The 17,179-nt window shown below is 37.1% G+C and overlaps 1 protein-coding gene across 3 annotated transcripts in view; it reads right to left on the reverse strand.

Moving 5' to 3' along the window:
* Window positions 1–17,179, reverse strand: part of WWC3 (WWC family member 3) — a 144,195-nt gene that overhangs the window by 67,943 nt on the left and 59,073 nt on the right. For all 3 annotated transcript variants that reach the window (XM_054007975.1, XM_054007974.1, XM_054007970.1), the window contains exons 4-7: window positions 14,747–14,823; window positions 12,162–12,241; window positions 5,346–5,475; window positions 189–338 (exon numbers count right to left, since the gene is read on the reverse strand). In XM_054007975.1, the coding sequence (XP_053863950.1) occupies window positions 189–338; window positions 5,346–5,475; window positions 12,162–12,241; window positions 14,747–14,823 (437 nt within the window). The remainder of the gene's footprint in view (window positions 1–188; window positions 339–5,345; window positions 5,476–12,161; window positions 12,242–14,746; window positions 14,824–17,179) is intronic.

Genomic DNA, 17,179 nt, shown 5'->3' on the forward strand with positions numbered 1-17,179 from the left:
CTAGTGAACATTATTTGCACACTATTAAGCCAAAATGGATTCTTTTAAAAATGGAGAAAAAAAAACAAAAAGAGTATTTTCTTCCAAGCATCCATCTTTGAATTAAAATGGAAAACGAACCATACTCATGTGACTAACACAAAAGCTGCTTATTTTCCACAGCAAACATCTCACATTGGAACACATACCTCTCCAGTGATGTCAGTTTGAGAACAAGCATCACAGTGTTGTTGAGGTAAACAGGAATCACGGAGTGAACTAGAATTGTGCTGGAGACCTTGCAGGGAATCTGTAATACAACAGCTATTCCTGAATCCATCCGTTAGCTTCGCCAGGCTCTAAAAAAGAACATTTAAAAAAGTGATCTAGTAGAATCTAATTTAAAAAAAATAGTAGAATGATACTCCGCCCACTACTTTTTCTATTATTGGGATATAACAGGACGTTTATTAAAAAAGCTACCTGTAAGAAAGTCAAATTTATCATTTCATTCTGTGAAATGGGAACTTTGTTTTGAAAACTCCATTTCCAAAAAACCCCCAACGATTGTATATTGTATGTATGTGTATATTAAAATGAATGTAGTTTAAATCCAAGAACAACAAATAGTTAAGAAATATCTGTCAAAGTTTCAGTTTTCAGAGCTGTGAATAGCTCTGACTTTACACACAGCAGCTGCCATCTTCCAGGACAGACAGCAGAGAAGGCCACGTCTTACCTGCCCCTGCCTCAAACACACGACACTCCTCAGTGACTAATCCCCCACCCATCTTGAAAAAAATATCACCCATTGCTTCAATTTTAATCACAGTTAATTTCACCCTTGGATTCTACAATCGTAAGGTCCATGCAGCCAGAGAGGTTTTTCCACTTGGATTGCGCGAAGTACTTGGAAAACGCGCTGGGCCGATCCCATGATAAAACTCTTTGGCCAGAAATGAAAAGAACGTGCTTGCTACAAAATGGAATGGGTGGCGTTGACTGGCATTCGTGGAGGGATGGACGAGGAAAATCCGGACAAAGGTGATTTACAGAAGTTGACTGTTTCAGCATGGTCTTTCATTGCTGCCCAAACCAAGATCCTTTCTAATTCCTATGGCCTTCCCTCTAGGTTTATGATCCCAGTGAGCTGTACTATCCAGAGTGCCAATGGGCCAGTGTTTTTAGCAGGTTTGTAACTAGTGTGTTAAAAAACTGTACATTATAAATGTCTATATCTTTTGAATCATTCCTCAGTCATGTTTTCCCAATTATATCAAAAGTAATGACCCACGGAAATATATTAGTTTTTTTCTTCCCTCCCAACTCACAATCACAGTTGGAAACTAAGTGGCATACATGTTGGCCCTAACGAACATAACAGGATTCCTTAACTCTTTGAAGTAGATGGAAAAGAGCAACAACTTGAAAAAACTTTTAACCAAATCAAAGAGTTAAATTTCTAGCTTCCTTCAAATTTTTCAGATTAAATTAGGCCTTATAAAACAAAGTAAAAGACAGTGCTTTTTTTTAATTAAATAAAAGTTCTTCCAACTCCCAGCCCACTTGGATTGCGGGTACAGAACAGCACAGAGGGAAAAGGGCAGGTAAGACACAATCATGCAAAATAGCAACTGCCAGATGGAAGGCAAGTTTTCAATTTGTTAAATGAAATGTTAATTAAAAGAAGAAAGCCAATATCATGATATTTATACAAGCTTAGACAACAGGATTTGGGGGTTTTTTTAGTTCCCATTAAGCAGAGTTTCTCTTCAAGATTAATAGCCAACTTTTAATTTCATGATTTGACTTTTTGATTATTCACCCTCTCCTGCAACCAAATATTTTCAAAATATTTTTTTTTCTTTTGCCACAATTAAAACAAAAACCACACAGTCTGGCATGCACGAGAGAGACCACTGGCATCCTCCACTGTGAAAAATTTAAACATAACATATTTAAATAAACTTCTCCCACACATTCCCAAAAAGAGATAACTCTCACTAACAAATCCCATCAAAAATTAAGTTAACCTACTATAACCATACTGACCAGCATCAGGTAGAAGACTGTTACCTAACAAAGAACTAAACTGATTCTAAACTACAGAGGCTCAATGCCAGTGAAACAGTTTGCTGATTTTAGGTTCCTATGGGGATTGCTAATTTGCAACAACCTGTAGTTATTAGGCACACCCAATTAATTAAGAAAAAAGGACATAATATAGCTCAGTGATTCTCAAACCGTAGCTCACAAAGAACTGCAGACAGCATGGTACTACTGGCATCTCCCCCTTGCTTACAATTGGACAATTACAGAAGCAAGAAAAAAGCCCTTCCTGAAAGCTAACAGAGGAGATTTCCATACATGCTCTACCACATGGTGTGGTCCCACTTTCATCTGTACTGCCCTGCTCAAAGCCATTCATCTCCACGAGGTATAGGGGAAACGTAGGTGTGCTGGGTGCAAGGACGGCTCCAGGCACCAGTGCACTGAGGAGGGCGGCCTGCCGGTCGCCGTGAGGGTGGCAGTCAGGCTGCCTTTGGCGGCATGCCTGCGGGAAGTTTGCCGGTCCCGCGGTTTCGGTGGCAATTTGGCGGCGGGTACAAATCCGTGTTACCAGTGGACCTCCTGCAGGCATGTTGCCGAAGGCTGCCTGACTGCCGTGCTTGGGGCGGCAAAATACATAGAGCCGCCCCTGGCTGGGTGTAAGGCAATGGGGGTCTTCTGCCTGAAACTTCTCCCACTTCATCACTTCATAGCTCTATCCTGGGGACACTATATCAAATACACACACTATCAGATACAATTTTGGCGCAACATGTACTTCATGTTAGATAGAAACAACTCTTCCACTTCAATATTTCCTACTCAATCTCCCAACCCAGTAAAAAAAAAAAAGAAAATCTCCCCAGGGCTGTCGATGGATGTTAAAATTAAAAAAGAAAACACACATTGGAGCAGACAACAAAATCAATATAAATATATACTTGGGAGGCATGGGGAAAGAGCAGCTCTCAGAAGTCTAACCATGCACACAAACTTTTATAAACATTCCCTCATCTTTTTGAAGCAATAACACCACATATATGGCATTATTTCTAACCACAGCACCCAGTTTAAACCTGTCCACCTCTTCCTTCCTTGCCTCAGACTTCTCTCCCACATATCCTCATCCAATTATCATATTTCTACAACAGCCACAGTTTTCTGAGCACCTACACAAGACTGAGTCACCTCTGCTATGTTTAGATCCACTGCCTACACCTTACAGATTTAGATTAAGAGGTAGTTATGAAGTTTTCTATTTCCTTTTTCTGGAATAATTTACAAAGTGTTTACACATAAAACTCCCAACTCCTCCATAACCACTGCTTTTTCCAAAATGTGTTTATTGTGAGAGAGTTTTTTTCCTTTGCCTGCTAAGCAAGGATTTTAAAATGTACGAGTAATATGGAAAATTTTAAACAGACTTCATACTGGTTCTACATAACTGAGATACTCATATTTTGAAATATTGTTATTTTGTTAAATCTTAAAATTGGGTCAGGATTGTAAAGTATGTTGACATTGATTAAAATATGTAACTACTAATTTTGAAACAAATTAATATTAAAGACTATTGCACCATAAAATGCACTGGAAGCAATATACAATTGTGACAACTTCAATTCTCATCAGTAAAACGGATCTAAAACCAATGACCAATATCATCCTAAATTTCTCATTTGTTCTATATGACTTCTATTCCAGGCTTGCCAGAGGACCCATATCAGTCCATGGTATTTAACTTGATACTAGATTTGTAATTACTTAATAGTATTTTTCAGGCCACTGCTATCACTCTTAAAGTTTGTTTTAAAGGTGCAATTCTCAAGACTTCTCAGTCTGTCAGGTGGACATTGTGTTGCTGGGTTAAGACATAAGAATAAAAAAAAACAGTCTAGTGGGAGAGTTAAAACAAGGCCAGTAGTTGAGCTGATCCAAGATTTCTCACACACAAGTCTTTAAACTGCCAGTTACTTTCCCCAAATGTGCATTATGGAATCCAGGAAGAATTGCTTTTCTAATCATTCTCACTAGCCATGGCATATGGAAGGCTGAAAACCATTTTAAAAGTTGGCCAACACAAAATAGCAAATATACTGAAAGTTGCCAAGGCTGAAATTTTGAATAGTGACTTCACTGTTCTGCCTACTTAGACAATGTTTTGTAGTCCATCAGCTGACCGTTGGGTAATGCTTCAGAGACTGAACAACTTTTAAACTATGGGAACATAATATAAGCAGATTACAAGATACCCAGATAATTAATAAAAAAAAAGCTAACAAAACATGATGAAACTACTGCAGAGAGAGATGAAAGATACATTTGAAAGGCTATGTTAATTTACTAGGCTCCTAAAAGTTAGCAGCCAAGATATTGCCTTTCACATACAGCAGAGCTGATTTAACAGAACTATCCTTGTCATCTTTCCAAGCCCACAGGCTCTCTGTTTTTTTTTAATAAGGTGTATAAAGCTAACGTATGGTATGAAGTTGAGACTTAAAAAAAGGAAAGGGGGAGGTTAATGCCTAATGGTAGTGAGATAGGGATGAAGAGGCTTCATGCAATCATATGCGATTACATTCCAGTTATCTGGACGAGTACATCAGAATACTGGCATTCCTCCGCTGGCTCTTGAAGCCAAAAAGGTGGATCATTGAATTTTTAAAAGGCCATACCACAAACTGCAATGGTCAAGAGAGGCAAAAATATTATTAGAGGCCTGGATAGATTCTAAATGAGGATAAGCTAATAAAATAAACACTTCATAGTTTAAAGAAGCTAGGAGGAAACATGGCATAGAGATATATAAAATAATAAGTGGATTAGCACATTCCTTTCTTTACCCTGTTTCATTATACAAACAACAAGAGAACACAAAATGAAATTAAAGACAAGTAATGTAAAACTGATCAAAGAATATATTTTCTTATGTAACATAATTACTCTGTGGAACTCAAGGTATCCATGACGTCAAGAGTTTAAATGGATTCAAATAAAGATGAGACATTTATATGATTTAGTTATACTATCTAGGGTATAAAAGATTCAGGGATATGAACTATCAGGCTCAGGACATAGGCCAACCACTAACTGATAGGGATTAGGAAGAAACTTTCCAGATGGACAGTTTATGCAGTAACCTGCTTAAGATATATGTTTTGCACCTCTCCTCTACTTCTGATCAATGTCAGACAGAATATCAGACCACTAGTCTGATTCAGTTTAGCAATGCGTATGCACCTACAAACAAGGGAAAACATCAGAGACCAGGGGAAGCTACATTTTTGCAACTATCCATCCAGTAGAAAGTTTCTTACCTGCATAAGGTCCTGCCTTTCTTTCTCACCCATACAAATAGCTTTTTTTATGGTTCGGAGCTCATTCATTATGGCCTGGGCTTCATCCAGTTTATAATTTGTATGAGCACTTGACATCTTACGATCAATCCTGTTGGCAAAAATTCAGAGAAATTTAAAAGTTAACTAATTATGCAAAGGTTCCGAAAGTATTGGTTGCTAATATGCCACTTCATTTCTATGAATAAAATGGTATATTTACTTTGAATTAACAAACACCAAGTATTTATAACATTCTAAAGTTATCTGACTATAAACCAGGAAACTAAAAAGGCAATGCAGTTGGCCCAACTCAGCTTCCCCAGAACTGACAAGTTTCCTGTTTTTAACCTCCGGAATCGGAGTTCACAGTTCATGCAACATAAACATACACTCTTAAGGCAGTTTTATGTAATAAAAATAAAATTAACTTACAAAGTAGTATCACAGATGGTCAAGTTGAAATAGACCCCTTAGTGTAAGCTGCTCCAATTCCCTGCCAATGCAGCATTGATTCACAGAATATCAGGGTTGGAAGAGAGGTCATCTAGTCCAACCCCCTGCTCAAAGCAGGGCCAATCCCCAGACAGATTTTTGCCCCAAATCCCTAAATGGCCCCCTCAAGGATTGAACTCCCGACCCTGGGTTTAGCAAGCCAATGCTCAAACCACTCAGCTATCCCTCCCCCCATTCATAGATTCCAAGGCCAGAAGGGGCCATTGTGATCATCAAGTCTGACCTCCTGTATAACATAATCCATAGAACTCCCCCAAAATAATTCCTTTTGATCTAGAGCATCTCTTTTAAAGGAACATCCAATCTTGATTTTAAAATGGTCAGTGATAGAGAATCCACCACAACCATTGGTAACTGGTTCCAATAGTTCATTACCATCACTGTTAAAAATTTACACCTTATTTCCAGTATGAATTTGTCTAACTTTCAGTCACTGGATCTTGTTATACCTTTGTCTGCTAGACTGAAGAGCCCATTATCAAATATCTGTTCCCCATGTTGGTAATTCTAGACTGAGATCAAGTCACCCCTTAACCTTCTCTTTGTTAAGTTAAGTAGACAGAGCTTCTTGAGTCTACCACTATAAGGCGTGTTTTCTAATACTGTACTATAATCATTCTTGTGGCTTGTCTCTGAACCATCTCCGATTAATCACCATCCTTGCTCTTTACAGCATATTTCCTAGGACAGGGGTCGGCAACAAACAAACCGGCCTGGCCCGCCAGGGGCTTACCCTGGCGAGCTGCGTGCCAAAGGTTGCCGACCCCTGTCCTAGGACTTTGTTCAGTCTTGTTTTAAAAGTGACTAGTGATGGGACTCTCACAATTGTCCTTGGGAGACATTTGTAAAGTCTCAGGTTTTATTGTCAAAAAGTTCTGATTGGTATCCAGCCTAACTAGGAATAATCAATACTTATTCTTTCTGCTGGATTTCAGTATTCACATCAAAATGGGATCTCATGGCCAGCTTGAAATCACAGGACTGTCCCACAAAATTTCCAACTCAATTAATAGCAGCACACACTCTGGATTTTATCTTTGGTCTCGGAGTTGGGGGTGTGAAGATAATATCTTTAACATAGCCAGACCACTTCTTGCTCCAGGTTAAGGTCAGCTTCTTTCAGGGGGAAGATCTGTTAGGGGGCTGACGGACCTAGTGCAGGTCCAGATATCTCTGATGGGTTCTGCTACTCAACCACTAAATCACTATGTCAACAGTTGGCTGATTATAACTTGTTATCAGTAATCATTGACAGACCAACACCTACAAACCCTCTCCCATTACCTCATCCTCACCACTCTTCTGGAGATACCAATTAAAAATAAGACCAGAGTCCCTACAGAACTTTCTAGAATAAACACGCAGATTCAGATTTCAAAGCTGACTGGGGGATTTAGCCAGCCACTCACTGAAGTTAATGTTAATCTCAACTTCTATGCCTACAGTAGTGTAAAAGAAAGCGTGTTTAGGGGGAGAAAGCATGCTTAGGGGGAGAGCTAGTAAGAATACTGTTATGGGCTATATGCCACAGCTAATAAAGAAAATTTGTCAGCAGATATCTCATAATTCAATACAAAGATTCAGTAATACAAAGTGAGAATACTCACAAACTGTATTTACTTGACAATACTATAGATACTAAGAGCTCAAAAATATTCTTTATGGTAAGTTGACAAGAGTATTGTCAAAGCAAAAGTATTATAAAATTTAAAAAAAAGGGACAAGGATTTCTGGCTTAGATAGAATGCAAATTATGACAAAAATATCAAAGTGCGAACAAGTATTTACGATAGGGAACAAGCATACCACAGGAAATTATCTTTCATATTCTAGCACAATGATATAAGATAAACATAGAGAGAAGATTTATAGCCACCGTGAGGCTGGCAGACCAGGTGCCAGCTGATGCCAAAGCCCCAGGCCTCACTGAACACTTACAAGTGCATAGTTGGAAACCAGTCTTGTTTATTTGTGTGTTAGCATTATCAAAATAAATAGTATATGTTAAGATGATAAGAATGTGGTTAGTGTTTTATAAAATGCGTGTAGGATACTGCATATATTGTTCTCACTCAACTATACTCCAAGTCAGAACATAACAGCAAACATCTGCATTGTATATATCCTTATAACTAAGTAACCCATCAAACAAGAAAAAATGCAAATGATGGTTTCTTACAAGATGTTAAATCCTGTTCATCAACCAAAACATGAGCCATTGTGTGAGATCAAGGATCAAAGACTTTGTTAAGTGTGTTCCTCCCCACCCTTCAGAAGAAGGGGCCTGTGTGGGAACTGTTGCTGTCAGCTTGGTTTGTGTGAGAAGAAGCTATAAATACGGACACAAGGAAAAATTCTTCATCTCTGCACTGTTTGGATTCTAACTGAAAGAGAAGACTAAGGTCCCCAGAGTTACTCTGCGTAGCCCTAAAAAACTTTTGTGAACTGGCAGATTACTACATCTCTGTTACCTTTCAAAGTTATAGACTGACTCATCTATACATATATTTTCACCTGCTTTAACCTCTGAACAACTCCTTTTTTCTTAACTAATACACTTTTAGATAGTTTACTACAGAACTGGCTGCCAGCGTTGTATTTAGTGTGACATCTGGGGCGCAAATCAACCTGGGTGAGTGACTGGTCTCTTTGGACTCGGTGCAACCGGAATATTTTGTGATTTTTTGTTGTAAATGACCACTTATCACATAGTCCAGTTTGCCTGGGTGGCAAAATAGACTGGAGTGTCTACGGGGACTGGCTGTGACTCCATGTAAGACTACTGTAGTACTTTGGGAGCTCACATTTGTTACTACATTGGTGAAATCTAATTATGGAACATACCACCAGTTTGCAATGTCTGCCCTACGGTAGGCATTCACGGTCATGAGCCACTCCAGACAGCGTGACAGCCACCACAAAAGGAGGACAACTAGCTGCACAGCATCAATTAACAAAGATTTACTTTTGATGTCCTATCTAGAAAGATGTCATTAAGCTACTCCATGCTAGCAGAATCCTGACACAATCTTGAGCTACTCAGTGCTGGCTAGCAGAAACTCAAACTTTATTGAAGGAGAGAGGCTGTTGAATTGCAATATGGAAGGAGAAAAATGATAATAAAAATGATAATTTGCTGAATACATTGAAAATACTAAAATATGACACTGAATACACTAATGTATAAGAATAACTTTATATATAGCCTGAAGAGACAAGTCTCTTGCCCCGTCATATAGCATGTGCTACCACCACCCACTTTCATAAACTAATCTGATGAAACTCCATTTTCAATGGAGTCTTGTTGTCTTAAATAAAAAATAAATTGAAGAAAAAAAAAAAAAAAAAGGAAAGGAAAGGAAACCTATTACCTGGTAAATAAGCTATCAATGAGGTTATCAATTTTGCTAATTCTGGTGATTTTATTGAGAGTCTTTACTGAAGGACCGAGCTCCTGGAGTCATGTCACTAACCTCCTGGTTGCAAAGAAAAGATGGGAAACATGAACCCTGAAATTTCAAACACCAGAGAGGATGTAAAGGTGTTACTTTAAACAAATCTCATGATTCTTTTGGGCCTAACTCATGATTTTTGAATGCTAGGAGCTGGCAGCACTGGTTTAAGATTCTGACAAGATTAGACCAAACCACAGTAGGAAAAGTGACCTTAACTCACTAAGAATTTCATATGATACACAAAGTACTTGGCTTTAACCCAAAGTCACATTAATATCAAGAACTTGGATTCAATCCAAGTATTAGGCCAGATGGCCCCCTTCTACCCTCCTGTTGCTTCACATCTACAAGACATCTAGGGAAAAGAAAGATATTTAACTTCAAGTGGAATTTTCTACAGGTTAAGTATCTGCTAATTCATGTTCTTGGGGCAGGGTTGGAGGCTGACTAGTGAGTTTTTATTTTCTCAGACAAAGGGTCATTGTCAATCATACTGTTTACAAGTATAATTGGCTGTCATACAGTCAATCTAAGCTGACCTAATATTCTAAGGCTGTAGGTCCCAAACTTTTTACTAAGGTGACCCAGGCTAGCAGAATCCTGACACAATCTTGATCAATCTTAACAGGCAGCACTACCAGCCCCACCTATAATAAAATCTGCCTGATCTCCCATTGAAGTCAACAGGAGTTTTAACACTGACTTCAGTAGTAATAGGTTCAGGCCCCTAACTGCTCATAATATTTTGCTGTTTGGAAACTATGAAAGGGTTTTAAAAGACCTAACATTCACCCAGATGCAAAGCTCAAAATACGATTCCTAACATTGCTTAAAGTCACACTTAAAAATGAAAGGAAACACATGATTGCAAACCAAACAATTAAGACTTCACTCCTCCTATTTTATACTTGGTAATTAGCTGAAAATGTAATTAATAAAATAGTTTTGACACAGCCTAGCGAGAAGGCAGAGAGCAGTGGTGAAGACTGAAGTTTTTAAAGAAATTCTACAGCAGAAGAGGAATTAACAAGGTGACTGAGCTTAAATCACCTGCAAAAAACAAGTTTTCCATTTAAAAAGGATGGGGGAGATGATCTACTTGACTGTCTATGTTGTGACAATGCACTTTCTCTGTATGGACTGATACAACAAAATATCAGATTCACACATGATTCAAAACATATATCCAAAAAACAAGCCTTTCCAGAGCAGCCTTTTTAAAAAACACAAATCTCCTGGCTCATAAGTCAAGAAGTCACTGTGGAGAACAGACAGAGATCAGCAAAGCAAGAGTGCTCTAGAGAAATTCTTGAAGAAAATTCCATCACAACTTCAAACAACACCCTAACAGACATATGGCTGCCTTCAATAAACAATAAAGATGAGAAATGAGACAAAGCAGGAGCAATATCATGACTTCAATGTCAATGACAAACAAGCATCAAAGCACTCCAGACATGACTGTTCTGTGCTTAACTTTTAAACTGTCTGATCAAAGGTACCTAAAAAACTATTAGTTGATCAGATTCACAAAATCCTATTCTAAAGTAATACTGATTTTTTCCCCCCTGGATGTAAGCAATTTAACTTAGACTAAAATCTTGGACATTAATATTTAGGTTCAAAACTACTTCTCAGGCTTTTCTTTTCACAAAACCATACAAGAGAAAGGTTTGAAATTGCCTTCAAATCACTTTCTTTGTTCTTGGATCTTCCTAGGCAGGTGATTAATCCGTCACAGAAACAGCAGAACAGAGCCTTAAATCAGAACCTTGTCATCCTCATTTTAAGTTAACCTCATGTTGTCATGGGAAAGAAGGGAAACGCAGAAATAGGTTTTATCTAGTCTTAAAAGTTAATATTGATAAAGATACTAAGTCACTGCGTAAGGCATAAATGTTTGTGTGTGTATGTGCTACCTGTCATTTGAATACAACAGCATTCTGAATTATTGCTCATCTTCAAACAGCCAAGATCTTGTCACTATATTAAATCATTTCTTTATGTGTTACTATCTCTTTTTCATTACTTTAGTATATTCATAATTGGTCTTCTATCATATACCTCTGACTAGCCTTGCAGTTACCTGATGTAATCAATTTAAAAGACATTTGAGGATGACTAGTTAATATTTGCCAATTAAGTACTTTGGCCCGACAAGAGTTTTCTTCTCTTAAACTTTTAAGTATGAACTGCATCTTTCATGTGTATTTGTTGTTACTTACTAAGTACCCTGTTTAGCAAATGGAAAAGAAAGCAGCTGCCTGTTTTTAGAATAAAGCAATAAGGAGTCCTGTGGCACCTTTAAGACCAACAGATGTATTGGAGCATAAGCTTTCGTGGGTGAATGCCCACTTCGTCAGACACGTTTTTAGATTGCTGCCTAAAAGTCAGAAATTATTAAGGACAACCGTCAGTTGCAATAGTAAGCAAACACCACCTCTACACTAAGCTCAAAAGGGAATTCTATGACCTAAAATACAAACATTCCTCAATTTTTGCATATTTTGCCAGTTTCTTCATAAACTTGCTGGCACATTAATCAATGGAATCATCATCCAAAATAATTCCAGCCAATCTTGCTTACATCAGTTTGCCTTATTATCAATGAGAGCACATTGTTAGCACCATCCATGGCTGTCTAAGTAGGGACAATTGTTAAAAAAAATAAAGAAAGAAAAAAGAAAAAACAATTCAAAAATAAAAACTTGCAGCAGGAGTCTGCATTAAATAAAGTTTTGCAACACTTCCAGTTAAGTAACAAGAAAGTAAGCCAACAGGAAGAAGAGAAAGAAAAATTCCCCCCTCCCAAAACCTGCCAACTCACTCTTGTAGTGTTTCCACTCCTTTTTCTTTATACTGCAGTTCTTCCTTCATATGTGCCAACTCTCGTTTTAGTCTAGAAAGCTTAAAACAAAATATTTTTTAAGCAAAAATATGTTACGGCAGCAAATCACTGAGTAACTATTATTATTCTTTCAAATAATACTGAAAATAATTGCTCTTTCAAGAATTTAAAATTACTGTGCATTGTTCAAAGTCTAGTATTTTCAAAGTGAAAAGTGATAATCTGGTTTTTAATCTACAGTAAAACAAAATCAACAAATGCTTTAGAGAAATATTAATAAAAATCTACCCAACAATGGTCACAAAGTAACAACATTGCCAAACGTACAAGGTAGCTGTTTCTTTGTATAATCTTCTACTATGCTATCTGCTATCACTTGTTCTAATAGCCAACAAGTCTCTGTCCGCATGTGATTTCCAATTTCCTGTCTCCCCTGGAACAATGATTTCCCATCTAACTCTGTAGTAGACAGTCACCCAAAGACCTGCTCAACTATATTGCAAACAGCCAGCTCAAACAGCCAGAAAGGGGAAGAGGTTCAGTACTTTTTCAATGGGAAGAATGTTCGTTTAAAGTCACTAGAGATTGTGATGATTCATCTGCCCATTTTTATTTCTGTATTATAAAAGACAAGTACAAAGTGACTCTTCAGCAGCAGTAAACAGTGAAAGTTGCCTGGCAGATCGTTTATTTAATTTAATAATAAGCAGCTGTTCATTATAATCTCCCCAAAATTTGGTGTGTGTCTGCAGTGACGTTTACTACCAGGTTTCACTATTTTAATAAAATTGCTCCTTAATTGATGCTTATTGTAACAGATACACAGAATTATGTCTGGTTCCATATGGATGTTTTATATTTTTGGTTAAAAAGTCACATATGTTTTGGGACAGGCACTCCTTTGTTTGTATATGCATTTCAATAAATGATGCCGTCAACTTCCTGCCACAGAAAAAAATGAAAATGTGAGCTTCATAAACAGAAAACATAAACTGAGTCTCCCAGAGATTTAGTAGATTTTCTACAATGTATCCGAAACACTGATAAGACATATGTAAATCACTATGTAATAAAATGCTTAACACAATGTCTCCCCCATGCCCCGCAAAAACAGAAATCACTACATCATCATAACAAAACAGGCAGTATATAGTGACTTCTTGGATTATCTAGTACAAGCCTAATAAAATAGACTCAGCTAAAATAAGAAAATAGATCATTAATATTTTCCATGTTTATATATTCAATGGTGTTATAGTATACTTAACTCTTTATATTAATTCAATATACATGAGCATGCATAACACAGAGGTTCACCCTATGTACAGAAGTAAAAAGGTGTATTTCATGGTCACTTTATTATTGGACTATGGGGGGGGGAGACAGACTGGTAATCCATATGCAAATAGAAAAGTCACTTATTTTCTTTAAGCCTTGTTTAGAGAAATTGAGTGAAATTTTAACTTGCTATATTTCCTTGTTTGGTTTGCTGCATTTTCTAAACATTAGCTCTACCACATACAGTATGTTGTAAATGCATGCTAAGAGAATACATGCCTTTGATGGGTGGTAAACATAATTTATTTTCCAGAGCCACTTCTGTGAAAAGTGGTCACTAAATCATGAAGTCATAAACAGGAACACCACCCTTCAAAGATATGTATTTTATTTATTTCATGAATTGAGCATCTGGCATGCTAAGTCCCATTTTATCCATTAATAAAAGGAATATGCAGTTTAGATATATGGTGGGCCTTAAGTTATAAAGCTGCTTTATTAGTTGTGGGCATCTAACTAGCTTCCATTAAATATGTAGAATTTTACTGTTCATTAGGAACACTGACAAGCAGATTTGGAAAGATAAGTATAACTTTCCCCTCCACCACTGTAACTACTTCAGACAAGACAATATTCAAAGTATGGTTCTAACCTAAAAATGGTTAAGTAAAAATGGTACTTTCTTATACAACAGATGTGGTCCATGTGTTCAGAGTTATATATGCTTACCATAGTATATGGGGATGTGTTGGGGCTGAGGGGGGTCATTTGTCACTTTTTATTCTTTTATAAATGCAGCCCTGGGCAAACAATCTATTCTGGTTTGTGCATCGACTGAACTTATCGCTGAGTTCTCAACACAGAGCCACATCCTGACCTCAGTTACATCTATAGAACCCTATGGAACCCAAGAGCAAAATCTAATGACAACTGGTTTGGACAGGTGTTGCTGGGGGACAGAATTTGACTTGCAGAATATTTGCTACTAGTGGTGATGCTCGAGACAGAAAGAAAATTATTTTTAAAATACAAGTGGAGTTGGTGCGTCAGTCATTCAGAAAAAAAATTCTTTACACTTATAAACAGGAAAAAAAATTCTTTGGAATCAGTAAGACATAGTAAAGATGGAACCACACTGCTATTTTTATTAAATAATTGTTCAAGAGTAGAAGGGCACTTTAAACATGTGCAGTTTTAGAAAGCATGCATATACAACTTCTAAGCCTAATGGTGGGTGGGTGTGTACAGCACTGTTTTAGTCACAACATCAAAAAAAGATTACTCACTCTGTCACGACGGCTTGCTATTTCTGCTTTAATCTGATATGGGTCATACTTGGTATTAGTTGAAAATCCAGAGAATGCTAAACAGATGGAAAACAATGGTATTTTATAATACATTTTTCACGTTTTCAATGTGTTAAATGATAGTGTGTGCAAACATGTTTCTAAAACTTCAAAGCCACAACTCAGCAAATCACTTAAGCATGTGCTTAACTGTTTTGTGGGATTGTGGCCAAAAACAGTACATACTTGTCAAAGTGTGTCTACACATCATTCTGGGTTCCCAAAGTTGAGTCATTCTATTTCAAAGATGGAATAAGCTTATTTGTCTACATACAACTTCCAGACATGTCTTTGTAGGATATGATAATCATGTGTTACAAGACTCACTCAGTGTAATTATTTTTGAGTACAACACAGGAATGTTTGTAGCCAAAATGATTTCTTCTAAACAGTAAGGTCTAAAAATTGACAGTACAGTTAATGGATGTTTCCATTTATTTTTCTTGCAGTTTAGGAACTTTCATAGGAATGTAACAAATTTAATGTCCCTATGGTAACACAGATTTTATTTACAACCTCCTCAACATGATTACAGATAGAAGTCATTTTTGGCTGTTAATTAAGTGTATGGTATTTATATGCAATACACAGAAGAATTTATTTAGCTGGACAAAATTTGGCCTGAATAGAATGTGAATCAATCTGCTACCAAATACATAAAATCACATCACAAATTTCAATTTAATAGAGCCCTTCTAAGAACAGAAAACTAGGAAAAATTGTTCCACATCAATATCAGTTTCCAGCTCAATCACTGATGAAATTAGGTCTGCTTGCAACTCAGTGCATGCAGTAACCACATGCAAGCTTACAGTTCAAAAATTTCCTCACTCTCAGAGTTACAGCCCCTCAATAGTGAGTGTTTTAATAATCTCATCACAGCTTCTCTTAAGACAGAGTTTCAATTTAAAGACACCTTTGTTTTCTCTCTTTTGGTAAACTGAGGTTTTCCAAGATGCAACATAATTTTGCACACCAACATATTCTTTCTGTTATAAGGTACAAGATTTCAAAAGTCAATCTGGGCTGAATTCCAATTGGGAAGTTATTTCGTGTGTACCTAAAGTTATTCACTATCTATCCTGAATTGCTATATAGCAGCACTGTCTGTTGATTAAAAGCTGCTACCTTCCATTCCAGTGTAACAATCAGGATCATCTCCAGAGCCTTTTTTAAAAATCGTCACTACATTAACTCCCTTCCAGTTATTTACCACGCAGGCTTGTTTAAATGTTTATTATTGTTTAATTTATCAATTTATTCCAAAACCTCCCTTTATTGATGCCTCAATCTGGGACAGTTCCTCAGATTTGTTGTCCAAAAAGGATTGCTCTGATGTGGGTATCTCCCCCAAATCCTCTGCATGAAGACAGATGCAAAGAATTCATTTAGTTTCTTTGCAATAGCCTTGTCTTTCTTGACTACTCTTTTAACACCTTGGTCGACTATTGGCATCCCTCTCTTTTTGGCAGGATTCTGATGTACTGAAATTCTTACTGTTAGTTTTTGCATCTTTAGCAAGTTGCTTCCCAAATTCTTTCTTTCATGGCCTGCCTTATTATACTTTCACACACAACCTTCCAGAGATCATGTACCTTCTTATTTCCTTATTAGGAGTTGACTTCCAAATTTTAAAGATGCCTTTTTCCTGTTACAGCCTCCATTACTCTGCTGTTTAGCCACAGTGGCATTCTTTTGGTCTTCTTATTGTCTTTTCTGATTTGGGGCACACATTTAATCTGAACCTCTATTATGCTCCTTTTAATTTCCATCTAACAAGTGTCCTCATTCTTGTGTAGTTCCCCTTTTCAAAGTTAAATGTTACTGCAGTGGGATTTTATGTATTATCCCCCCACAAGGATGTGACACACAATGTCTCTTCATACTGTAGGAAAAAGAGTACTTAATGTGTGCAGTTTAATGCAATGCTGAAGGGGAACATAATGGTCTATATGGCAAGTAATTGTTTTTTTTTTTTTAAATGGAGAGTTGGGAAAGAATTCTTTTCCATCACCTTCCAAGGAAAAAATGAGTATAAATGTCCTTAAATGATAACAAGAAATGTTTAATTTTAATGCCCCCTCATCCATTCCCGGATGTGGCTCTGATCAGAATGCCTGTTTTGGGATTAGAAAGGATTTTTTTCCTTTTGCACCAAATTAGCAAGGTGTCCGGGGAGGGAGGTCTGGGTTTTGCCATGGAAGTCCTGCTGGTTTAAAGGAAAAAGGAAAGGAATAGTTAATGTTAAGCAGTAATACAGGGAATACCTAATTTTTTAGCAATTAGCAGCCAGTGTCTAATGTGGATAAAAAGGCTAAAAGGGCCAGCTCCCAGAAGTAAATATGCTTAAGAGTCCCAGAAAATGGCTGGTGG

This window comes from Malaclemys terrapin, chromosome 1 (assembly GCF_027887155.1).
Source record: "Malaclemys terrapin pileata isolate rMalTer1 chromosome 1, rMalTer1.hap1, whole genome shotgun sequence".
NCBI classification, from domain to species: Eukaryota; Metazoa; Chordata; order Testudines; family Emydidae; genus Malaclemys; species Malaclemys terrapin.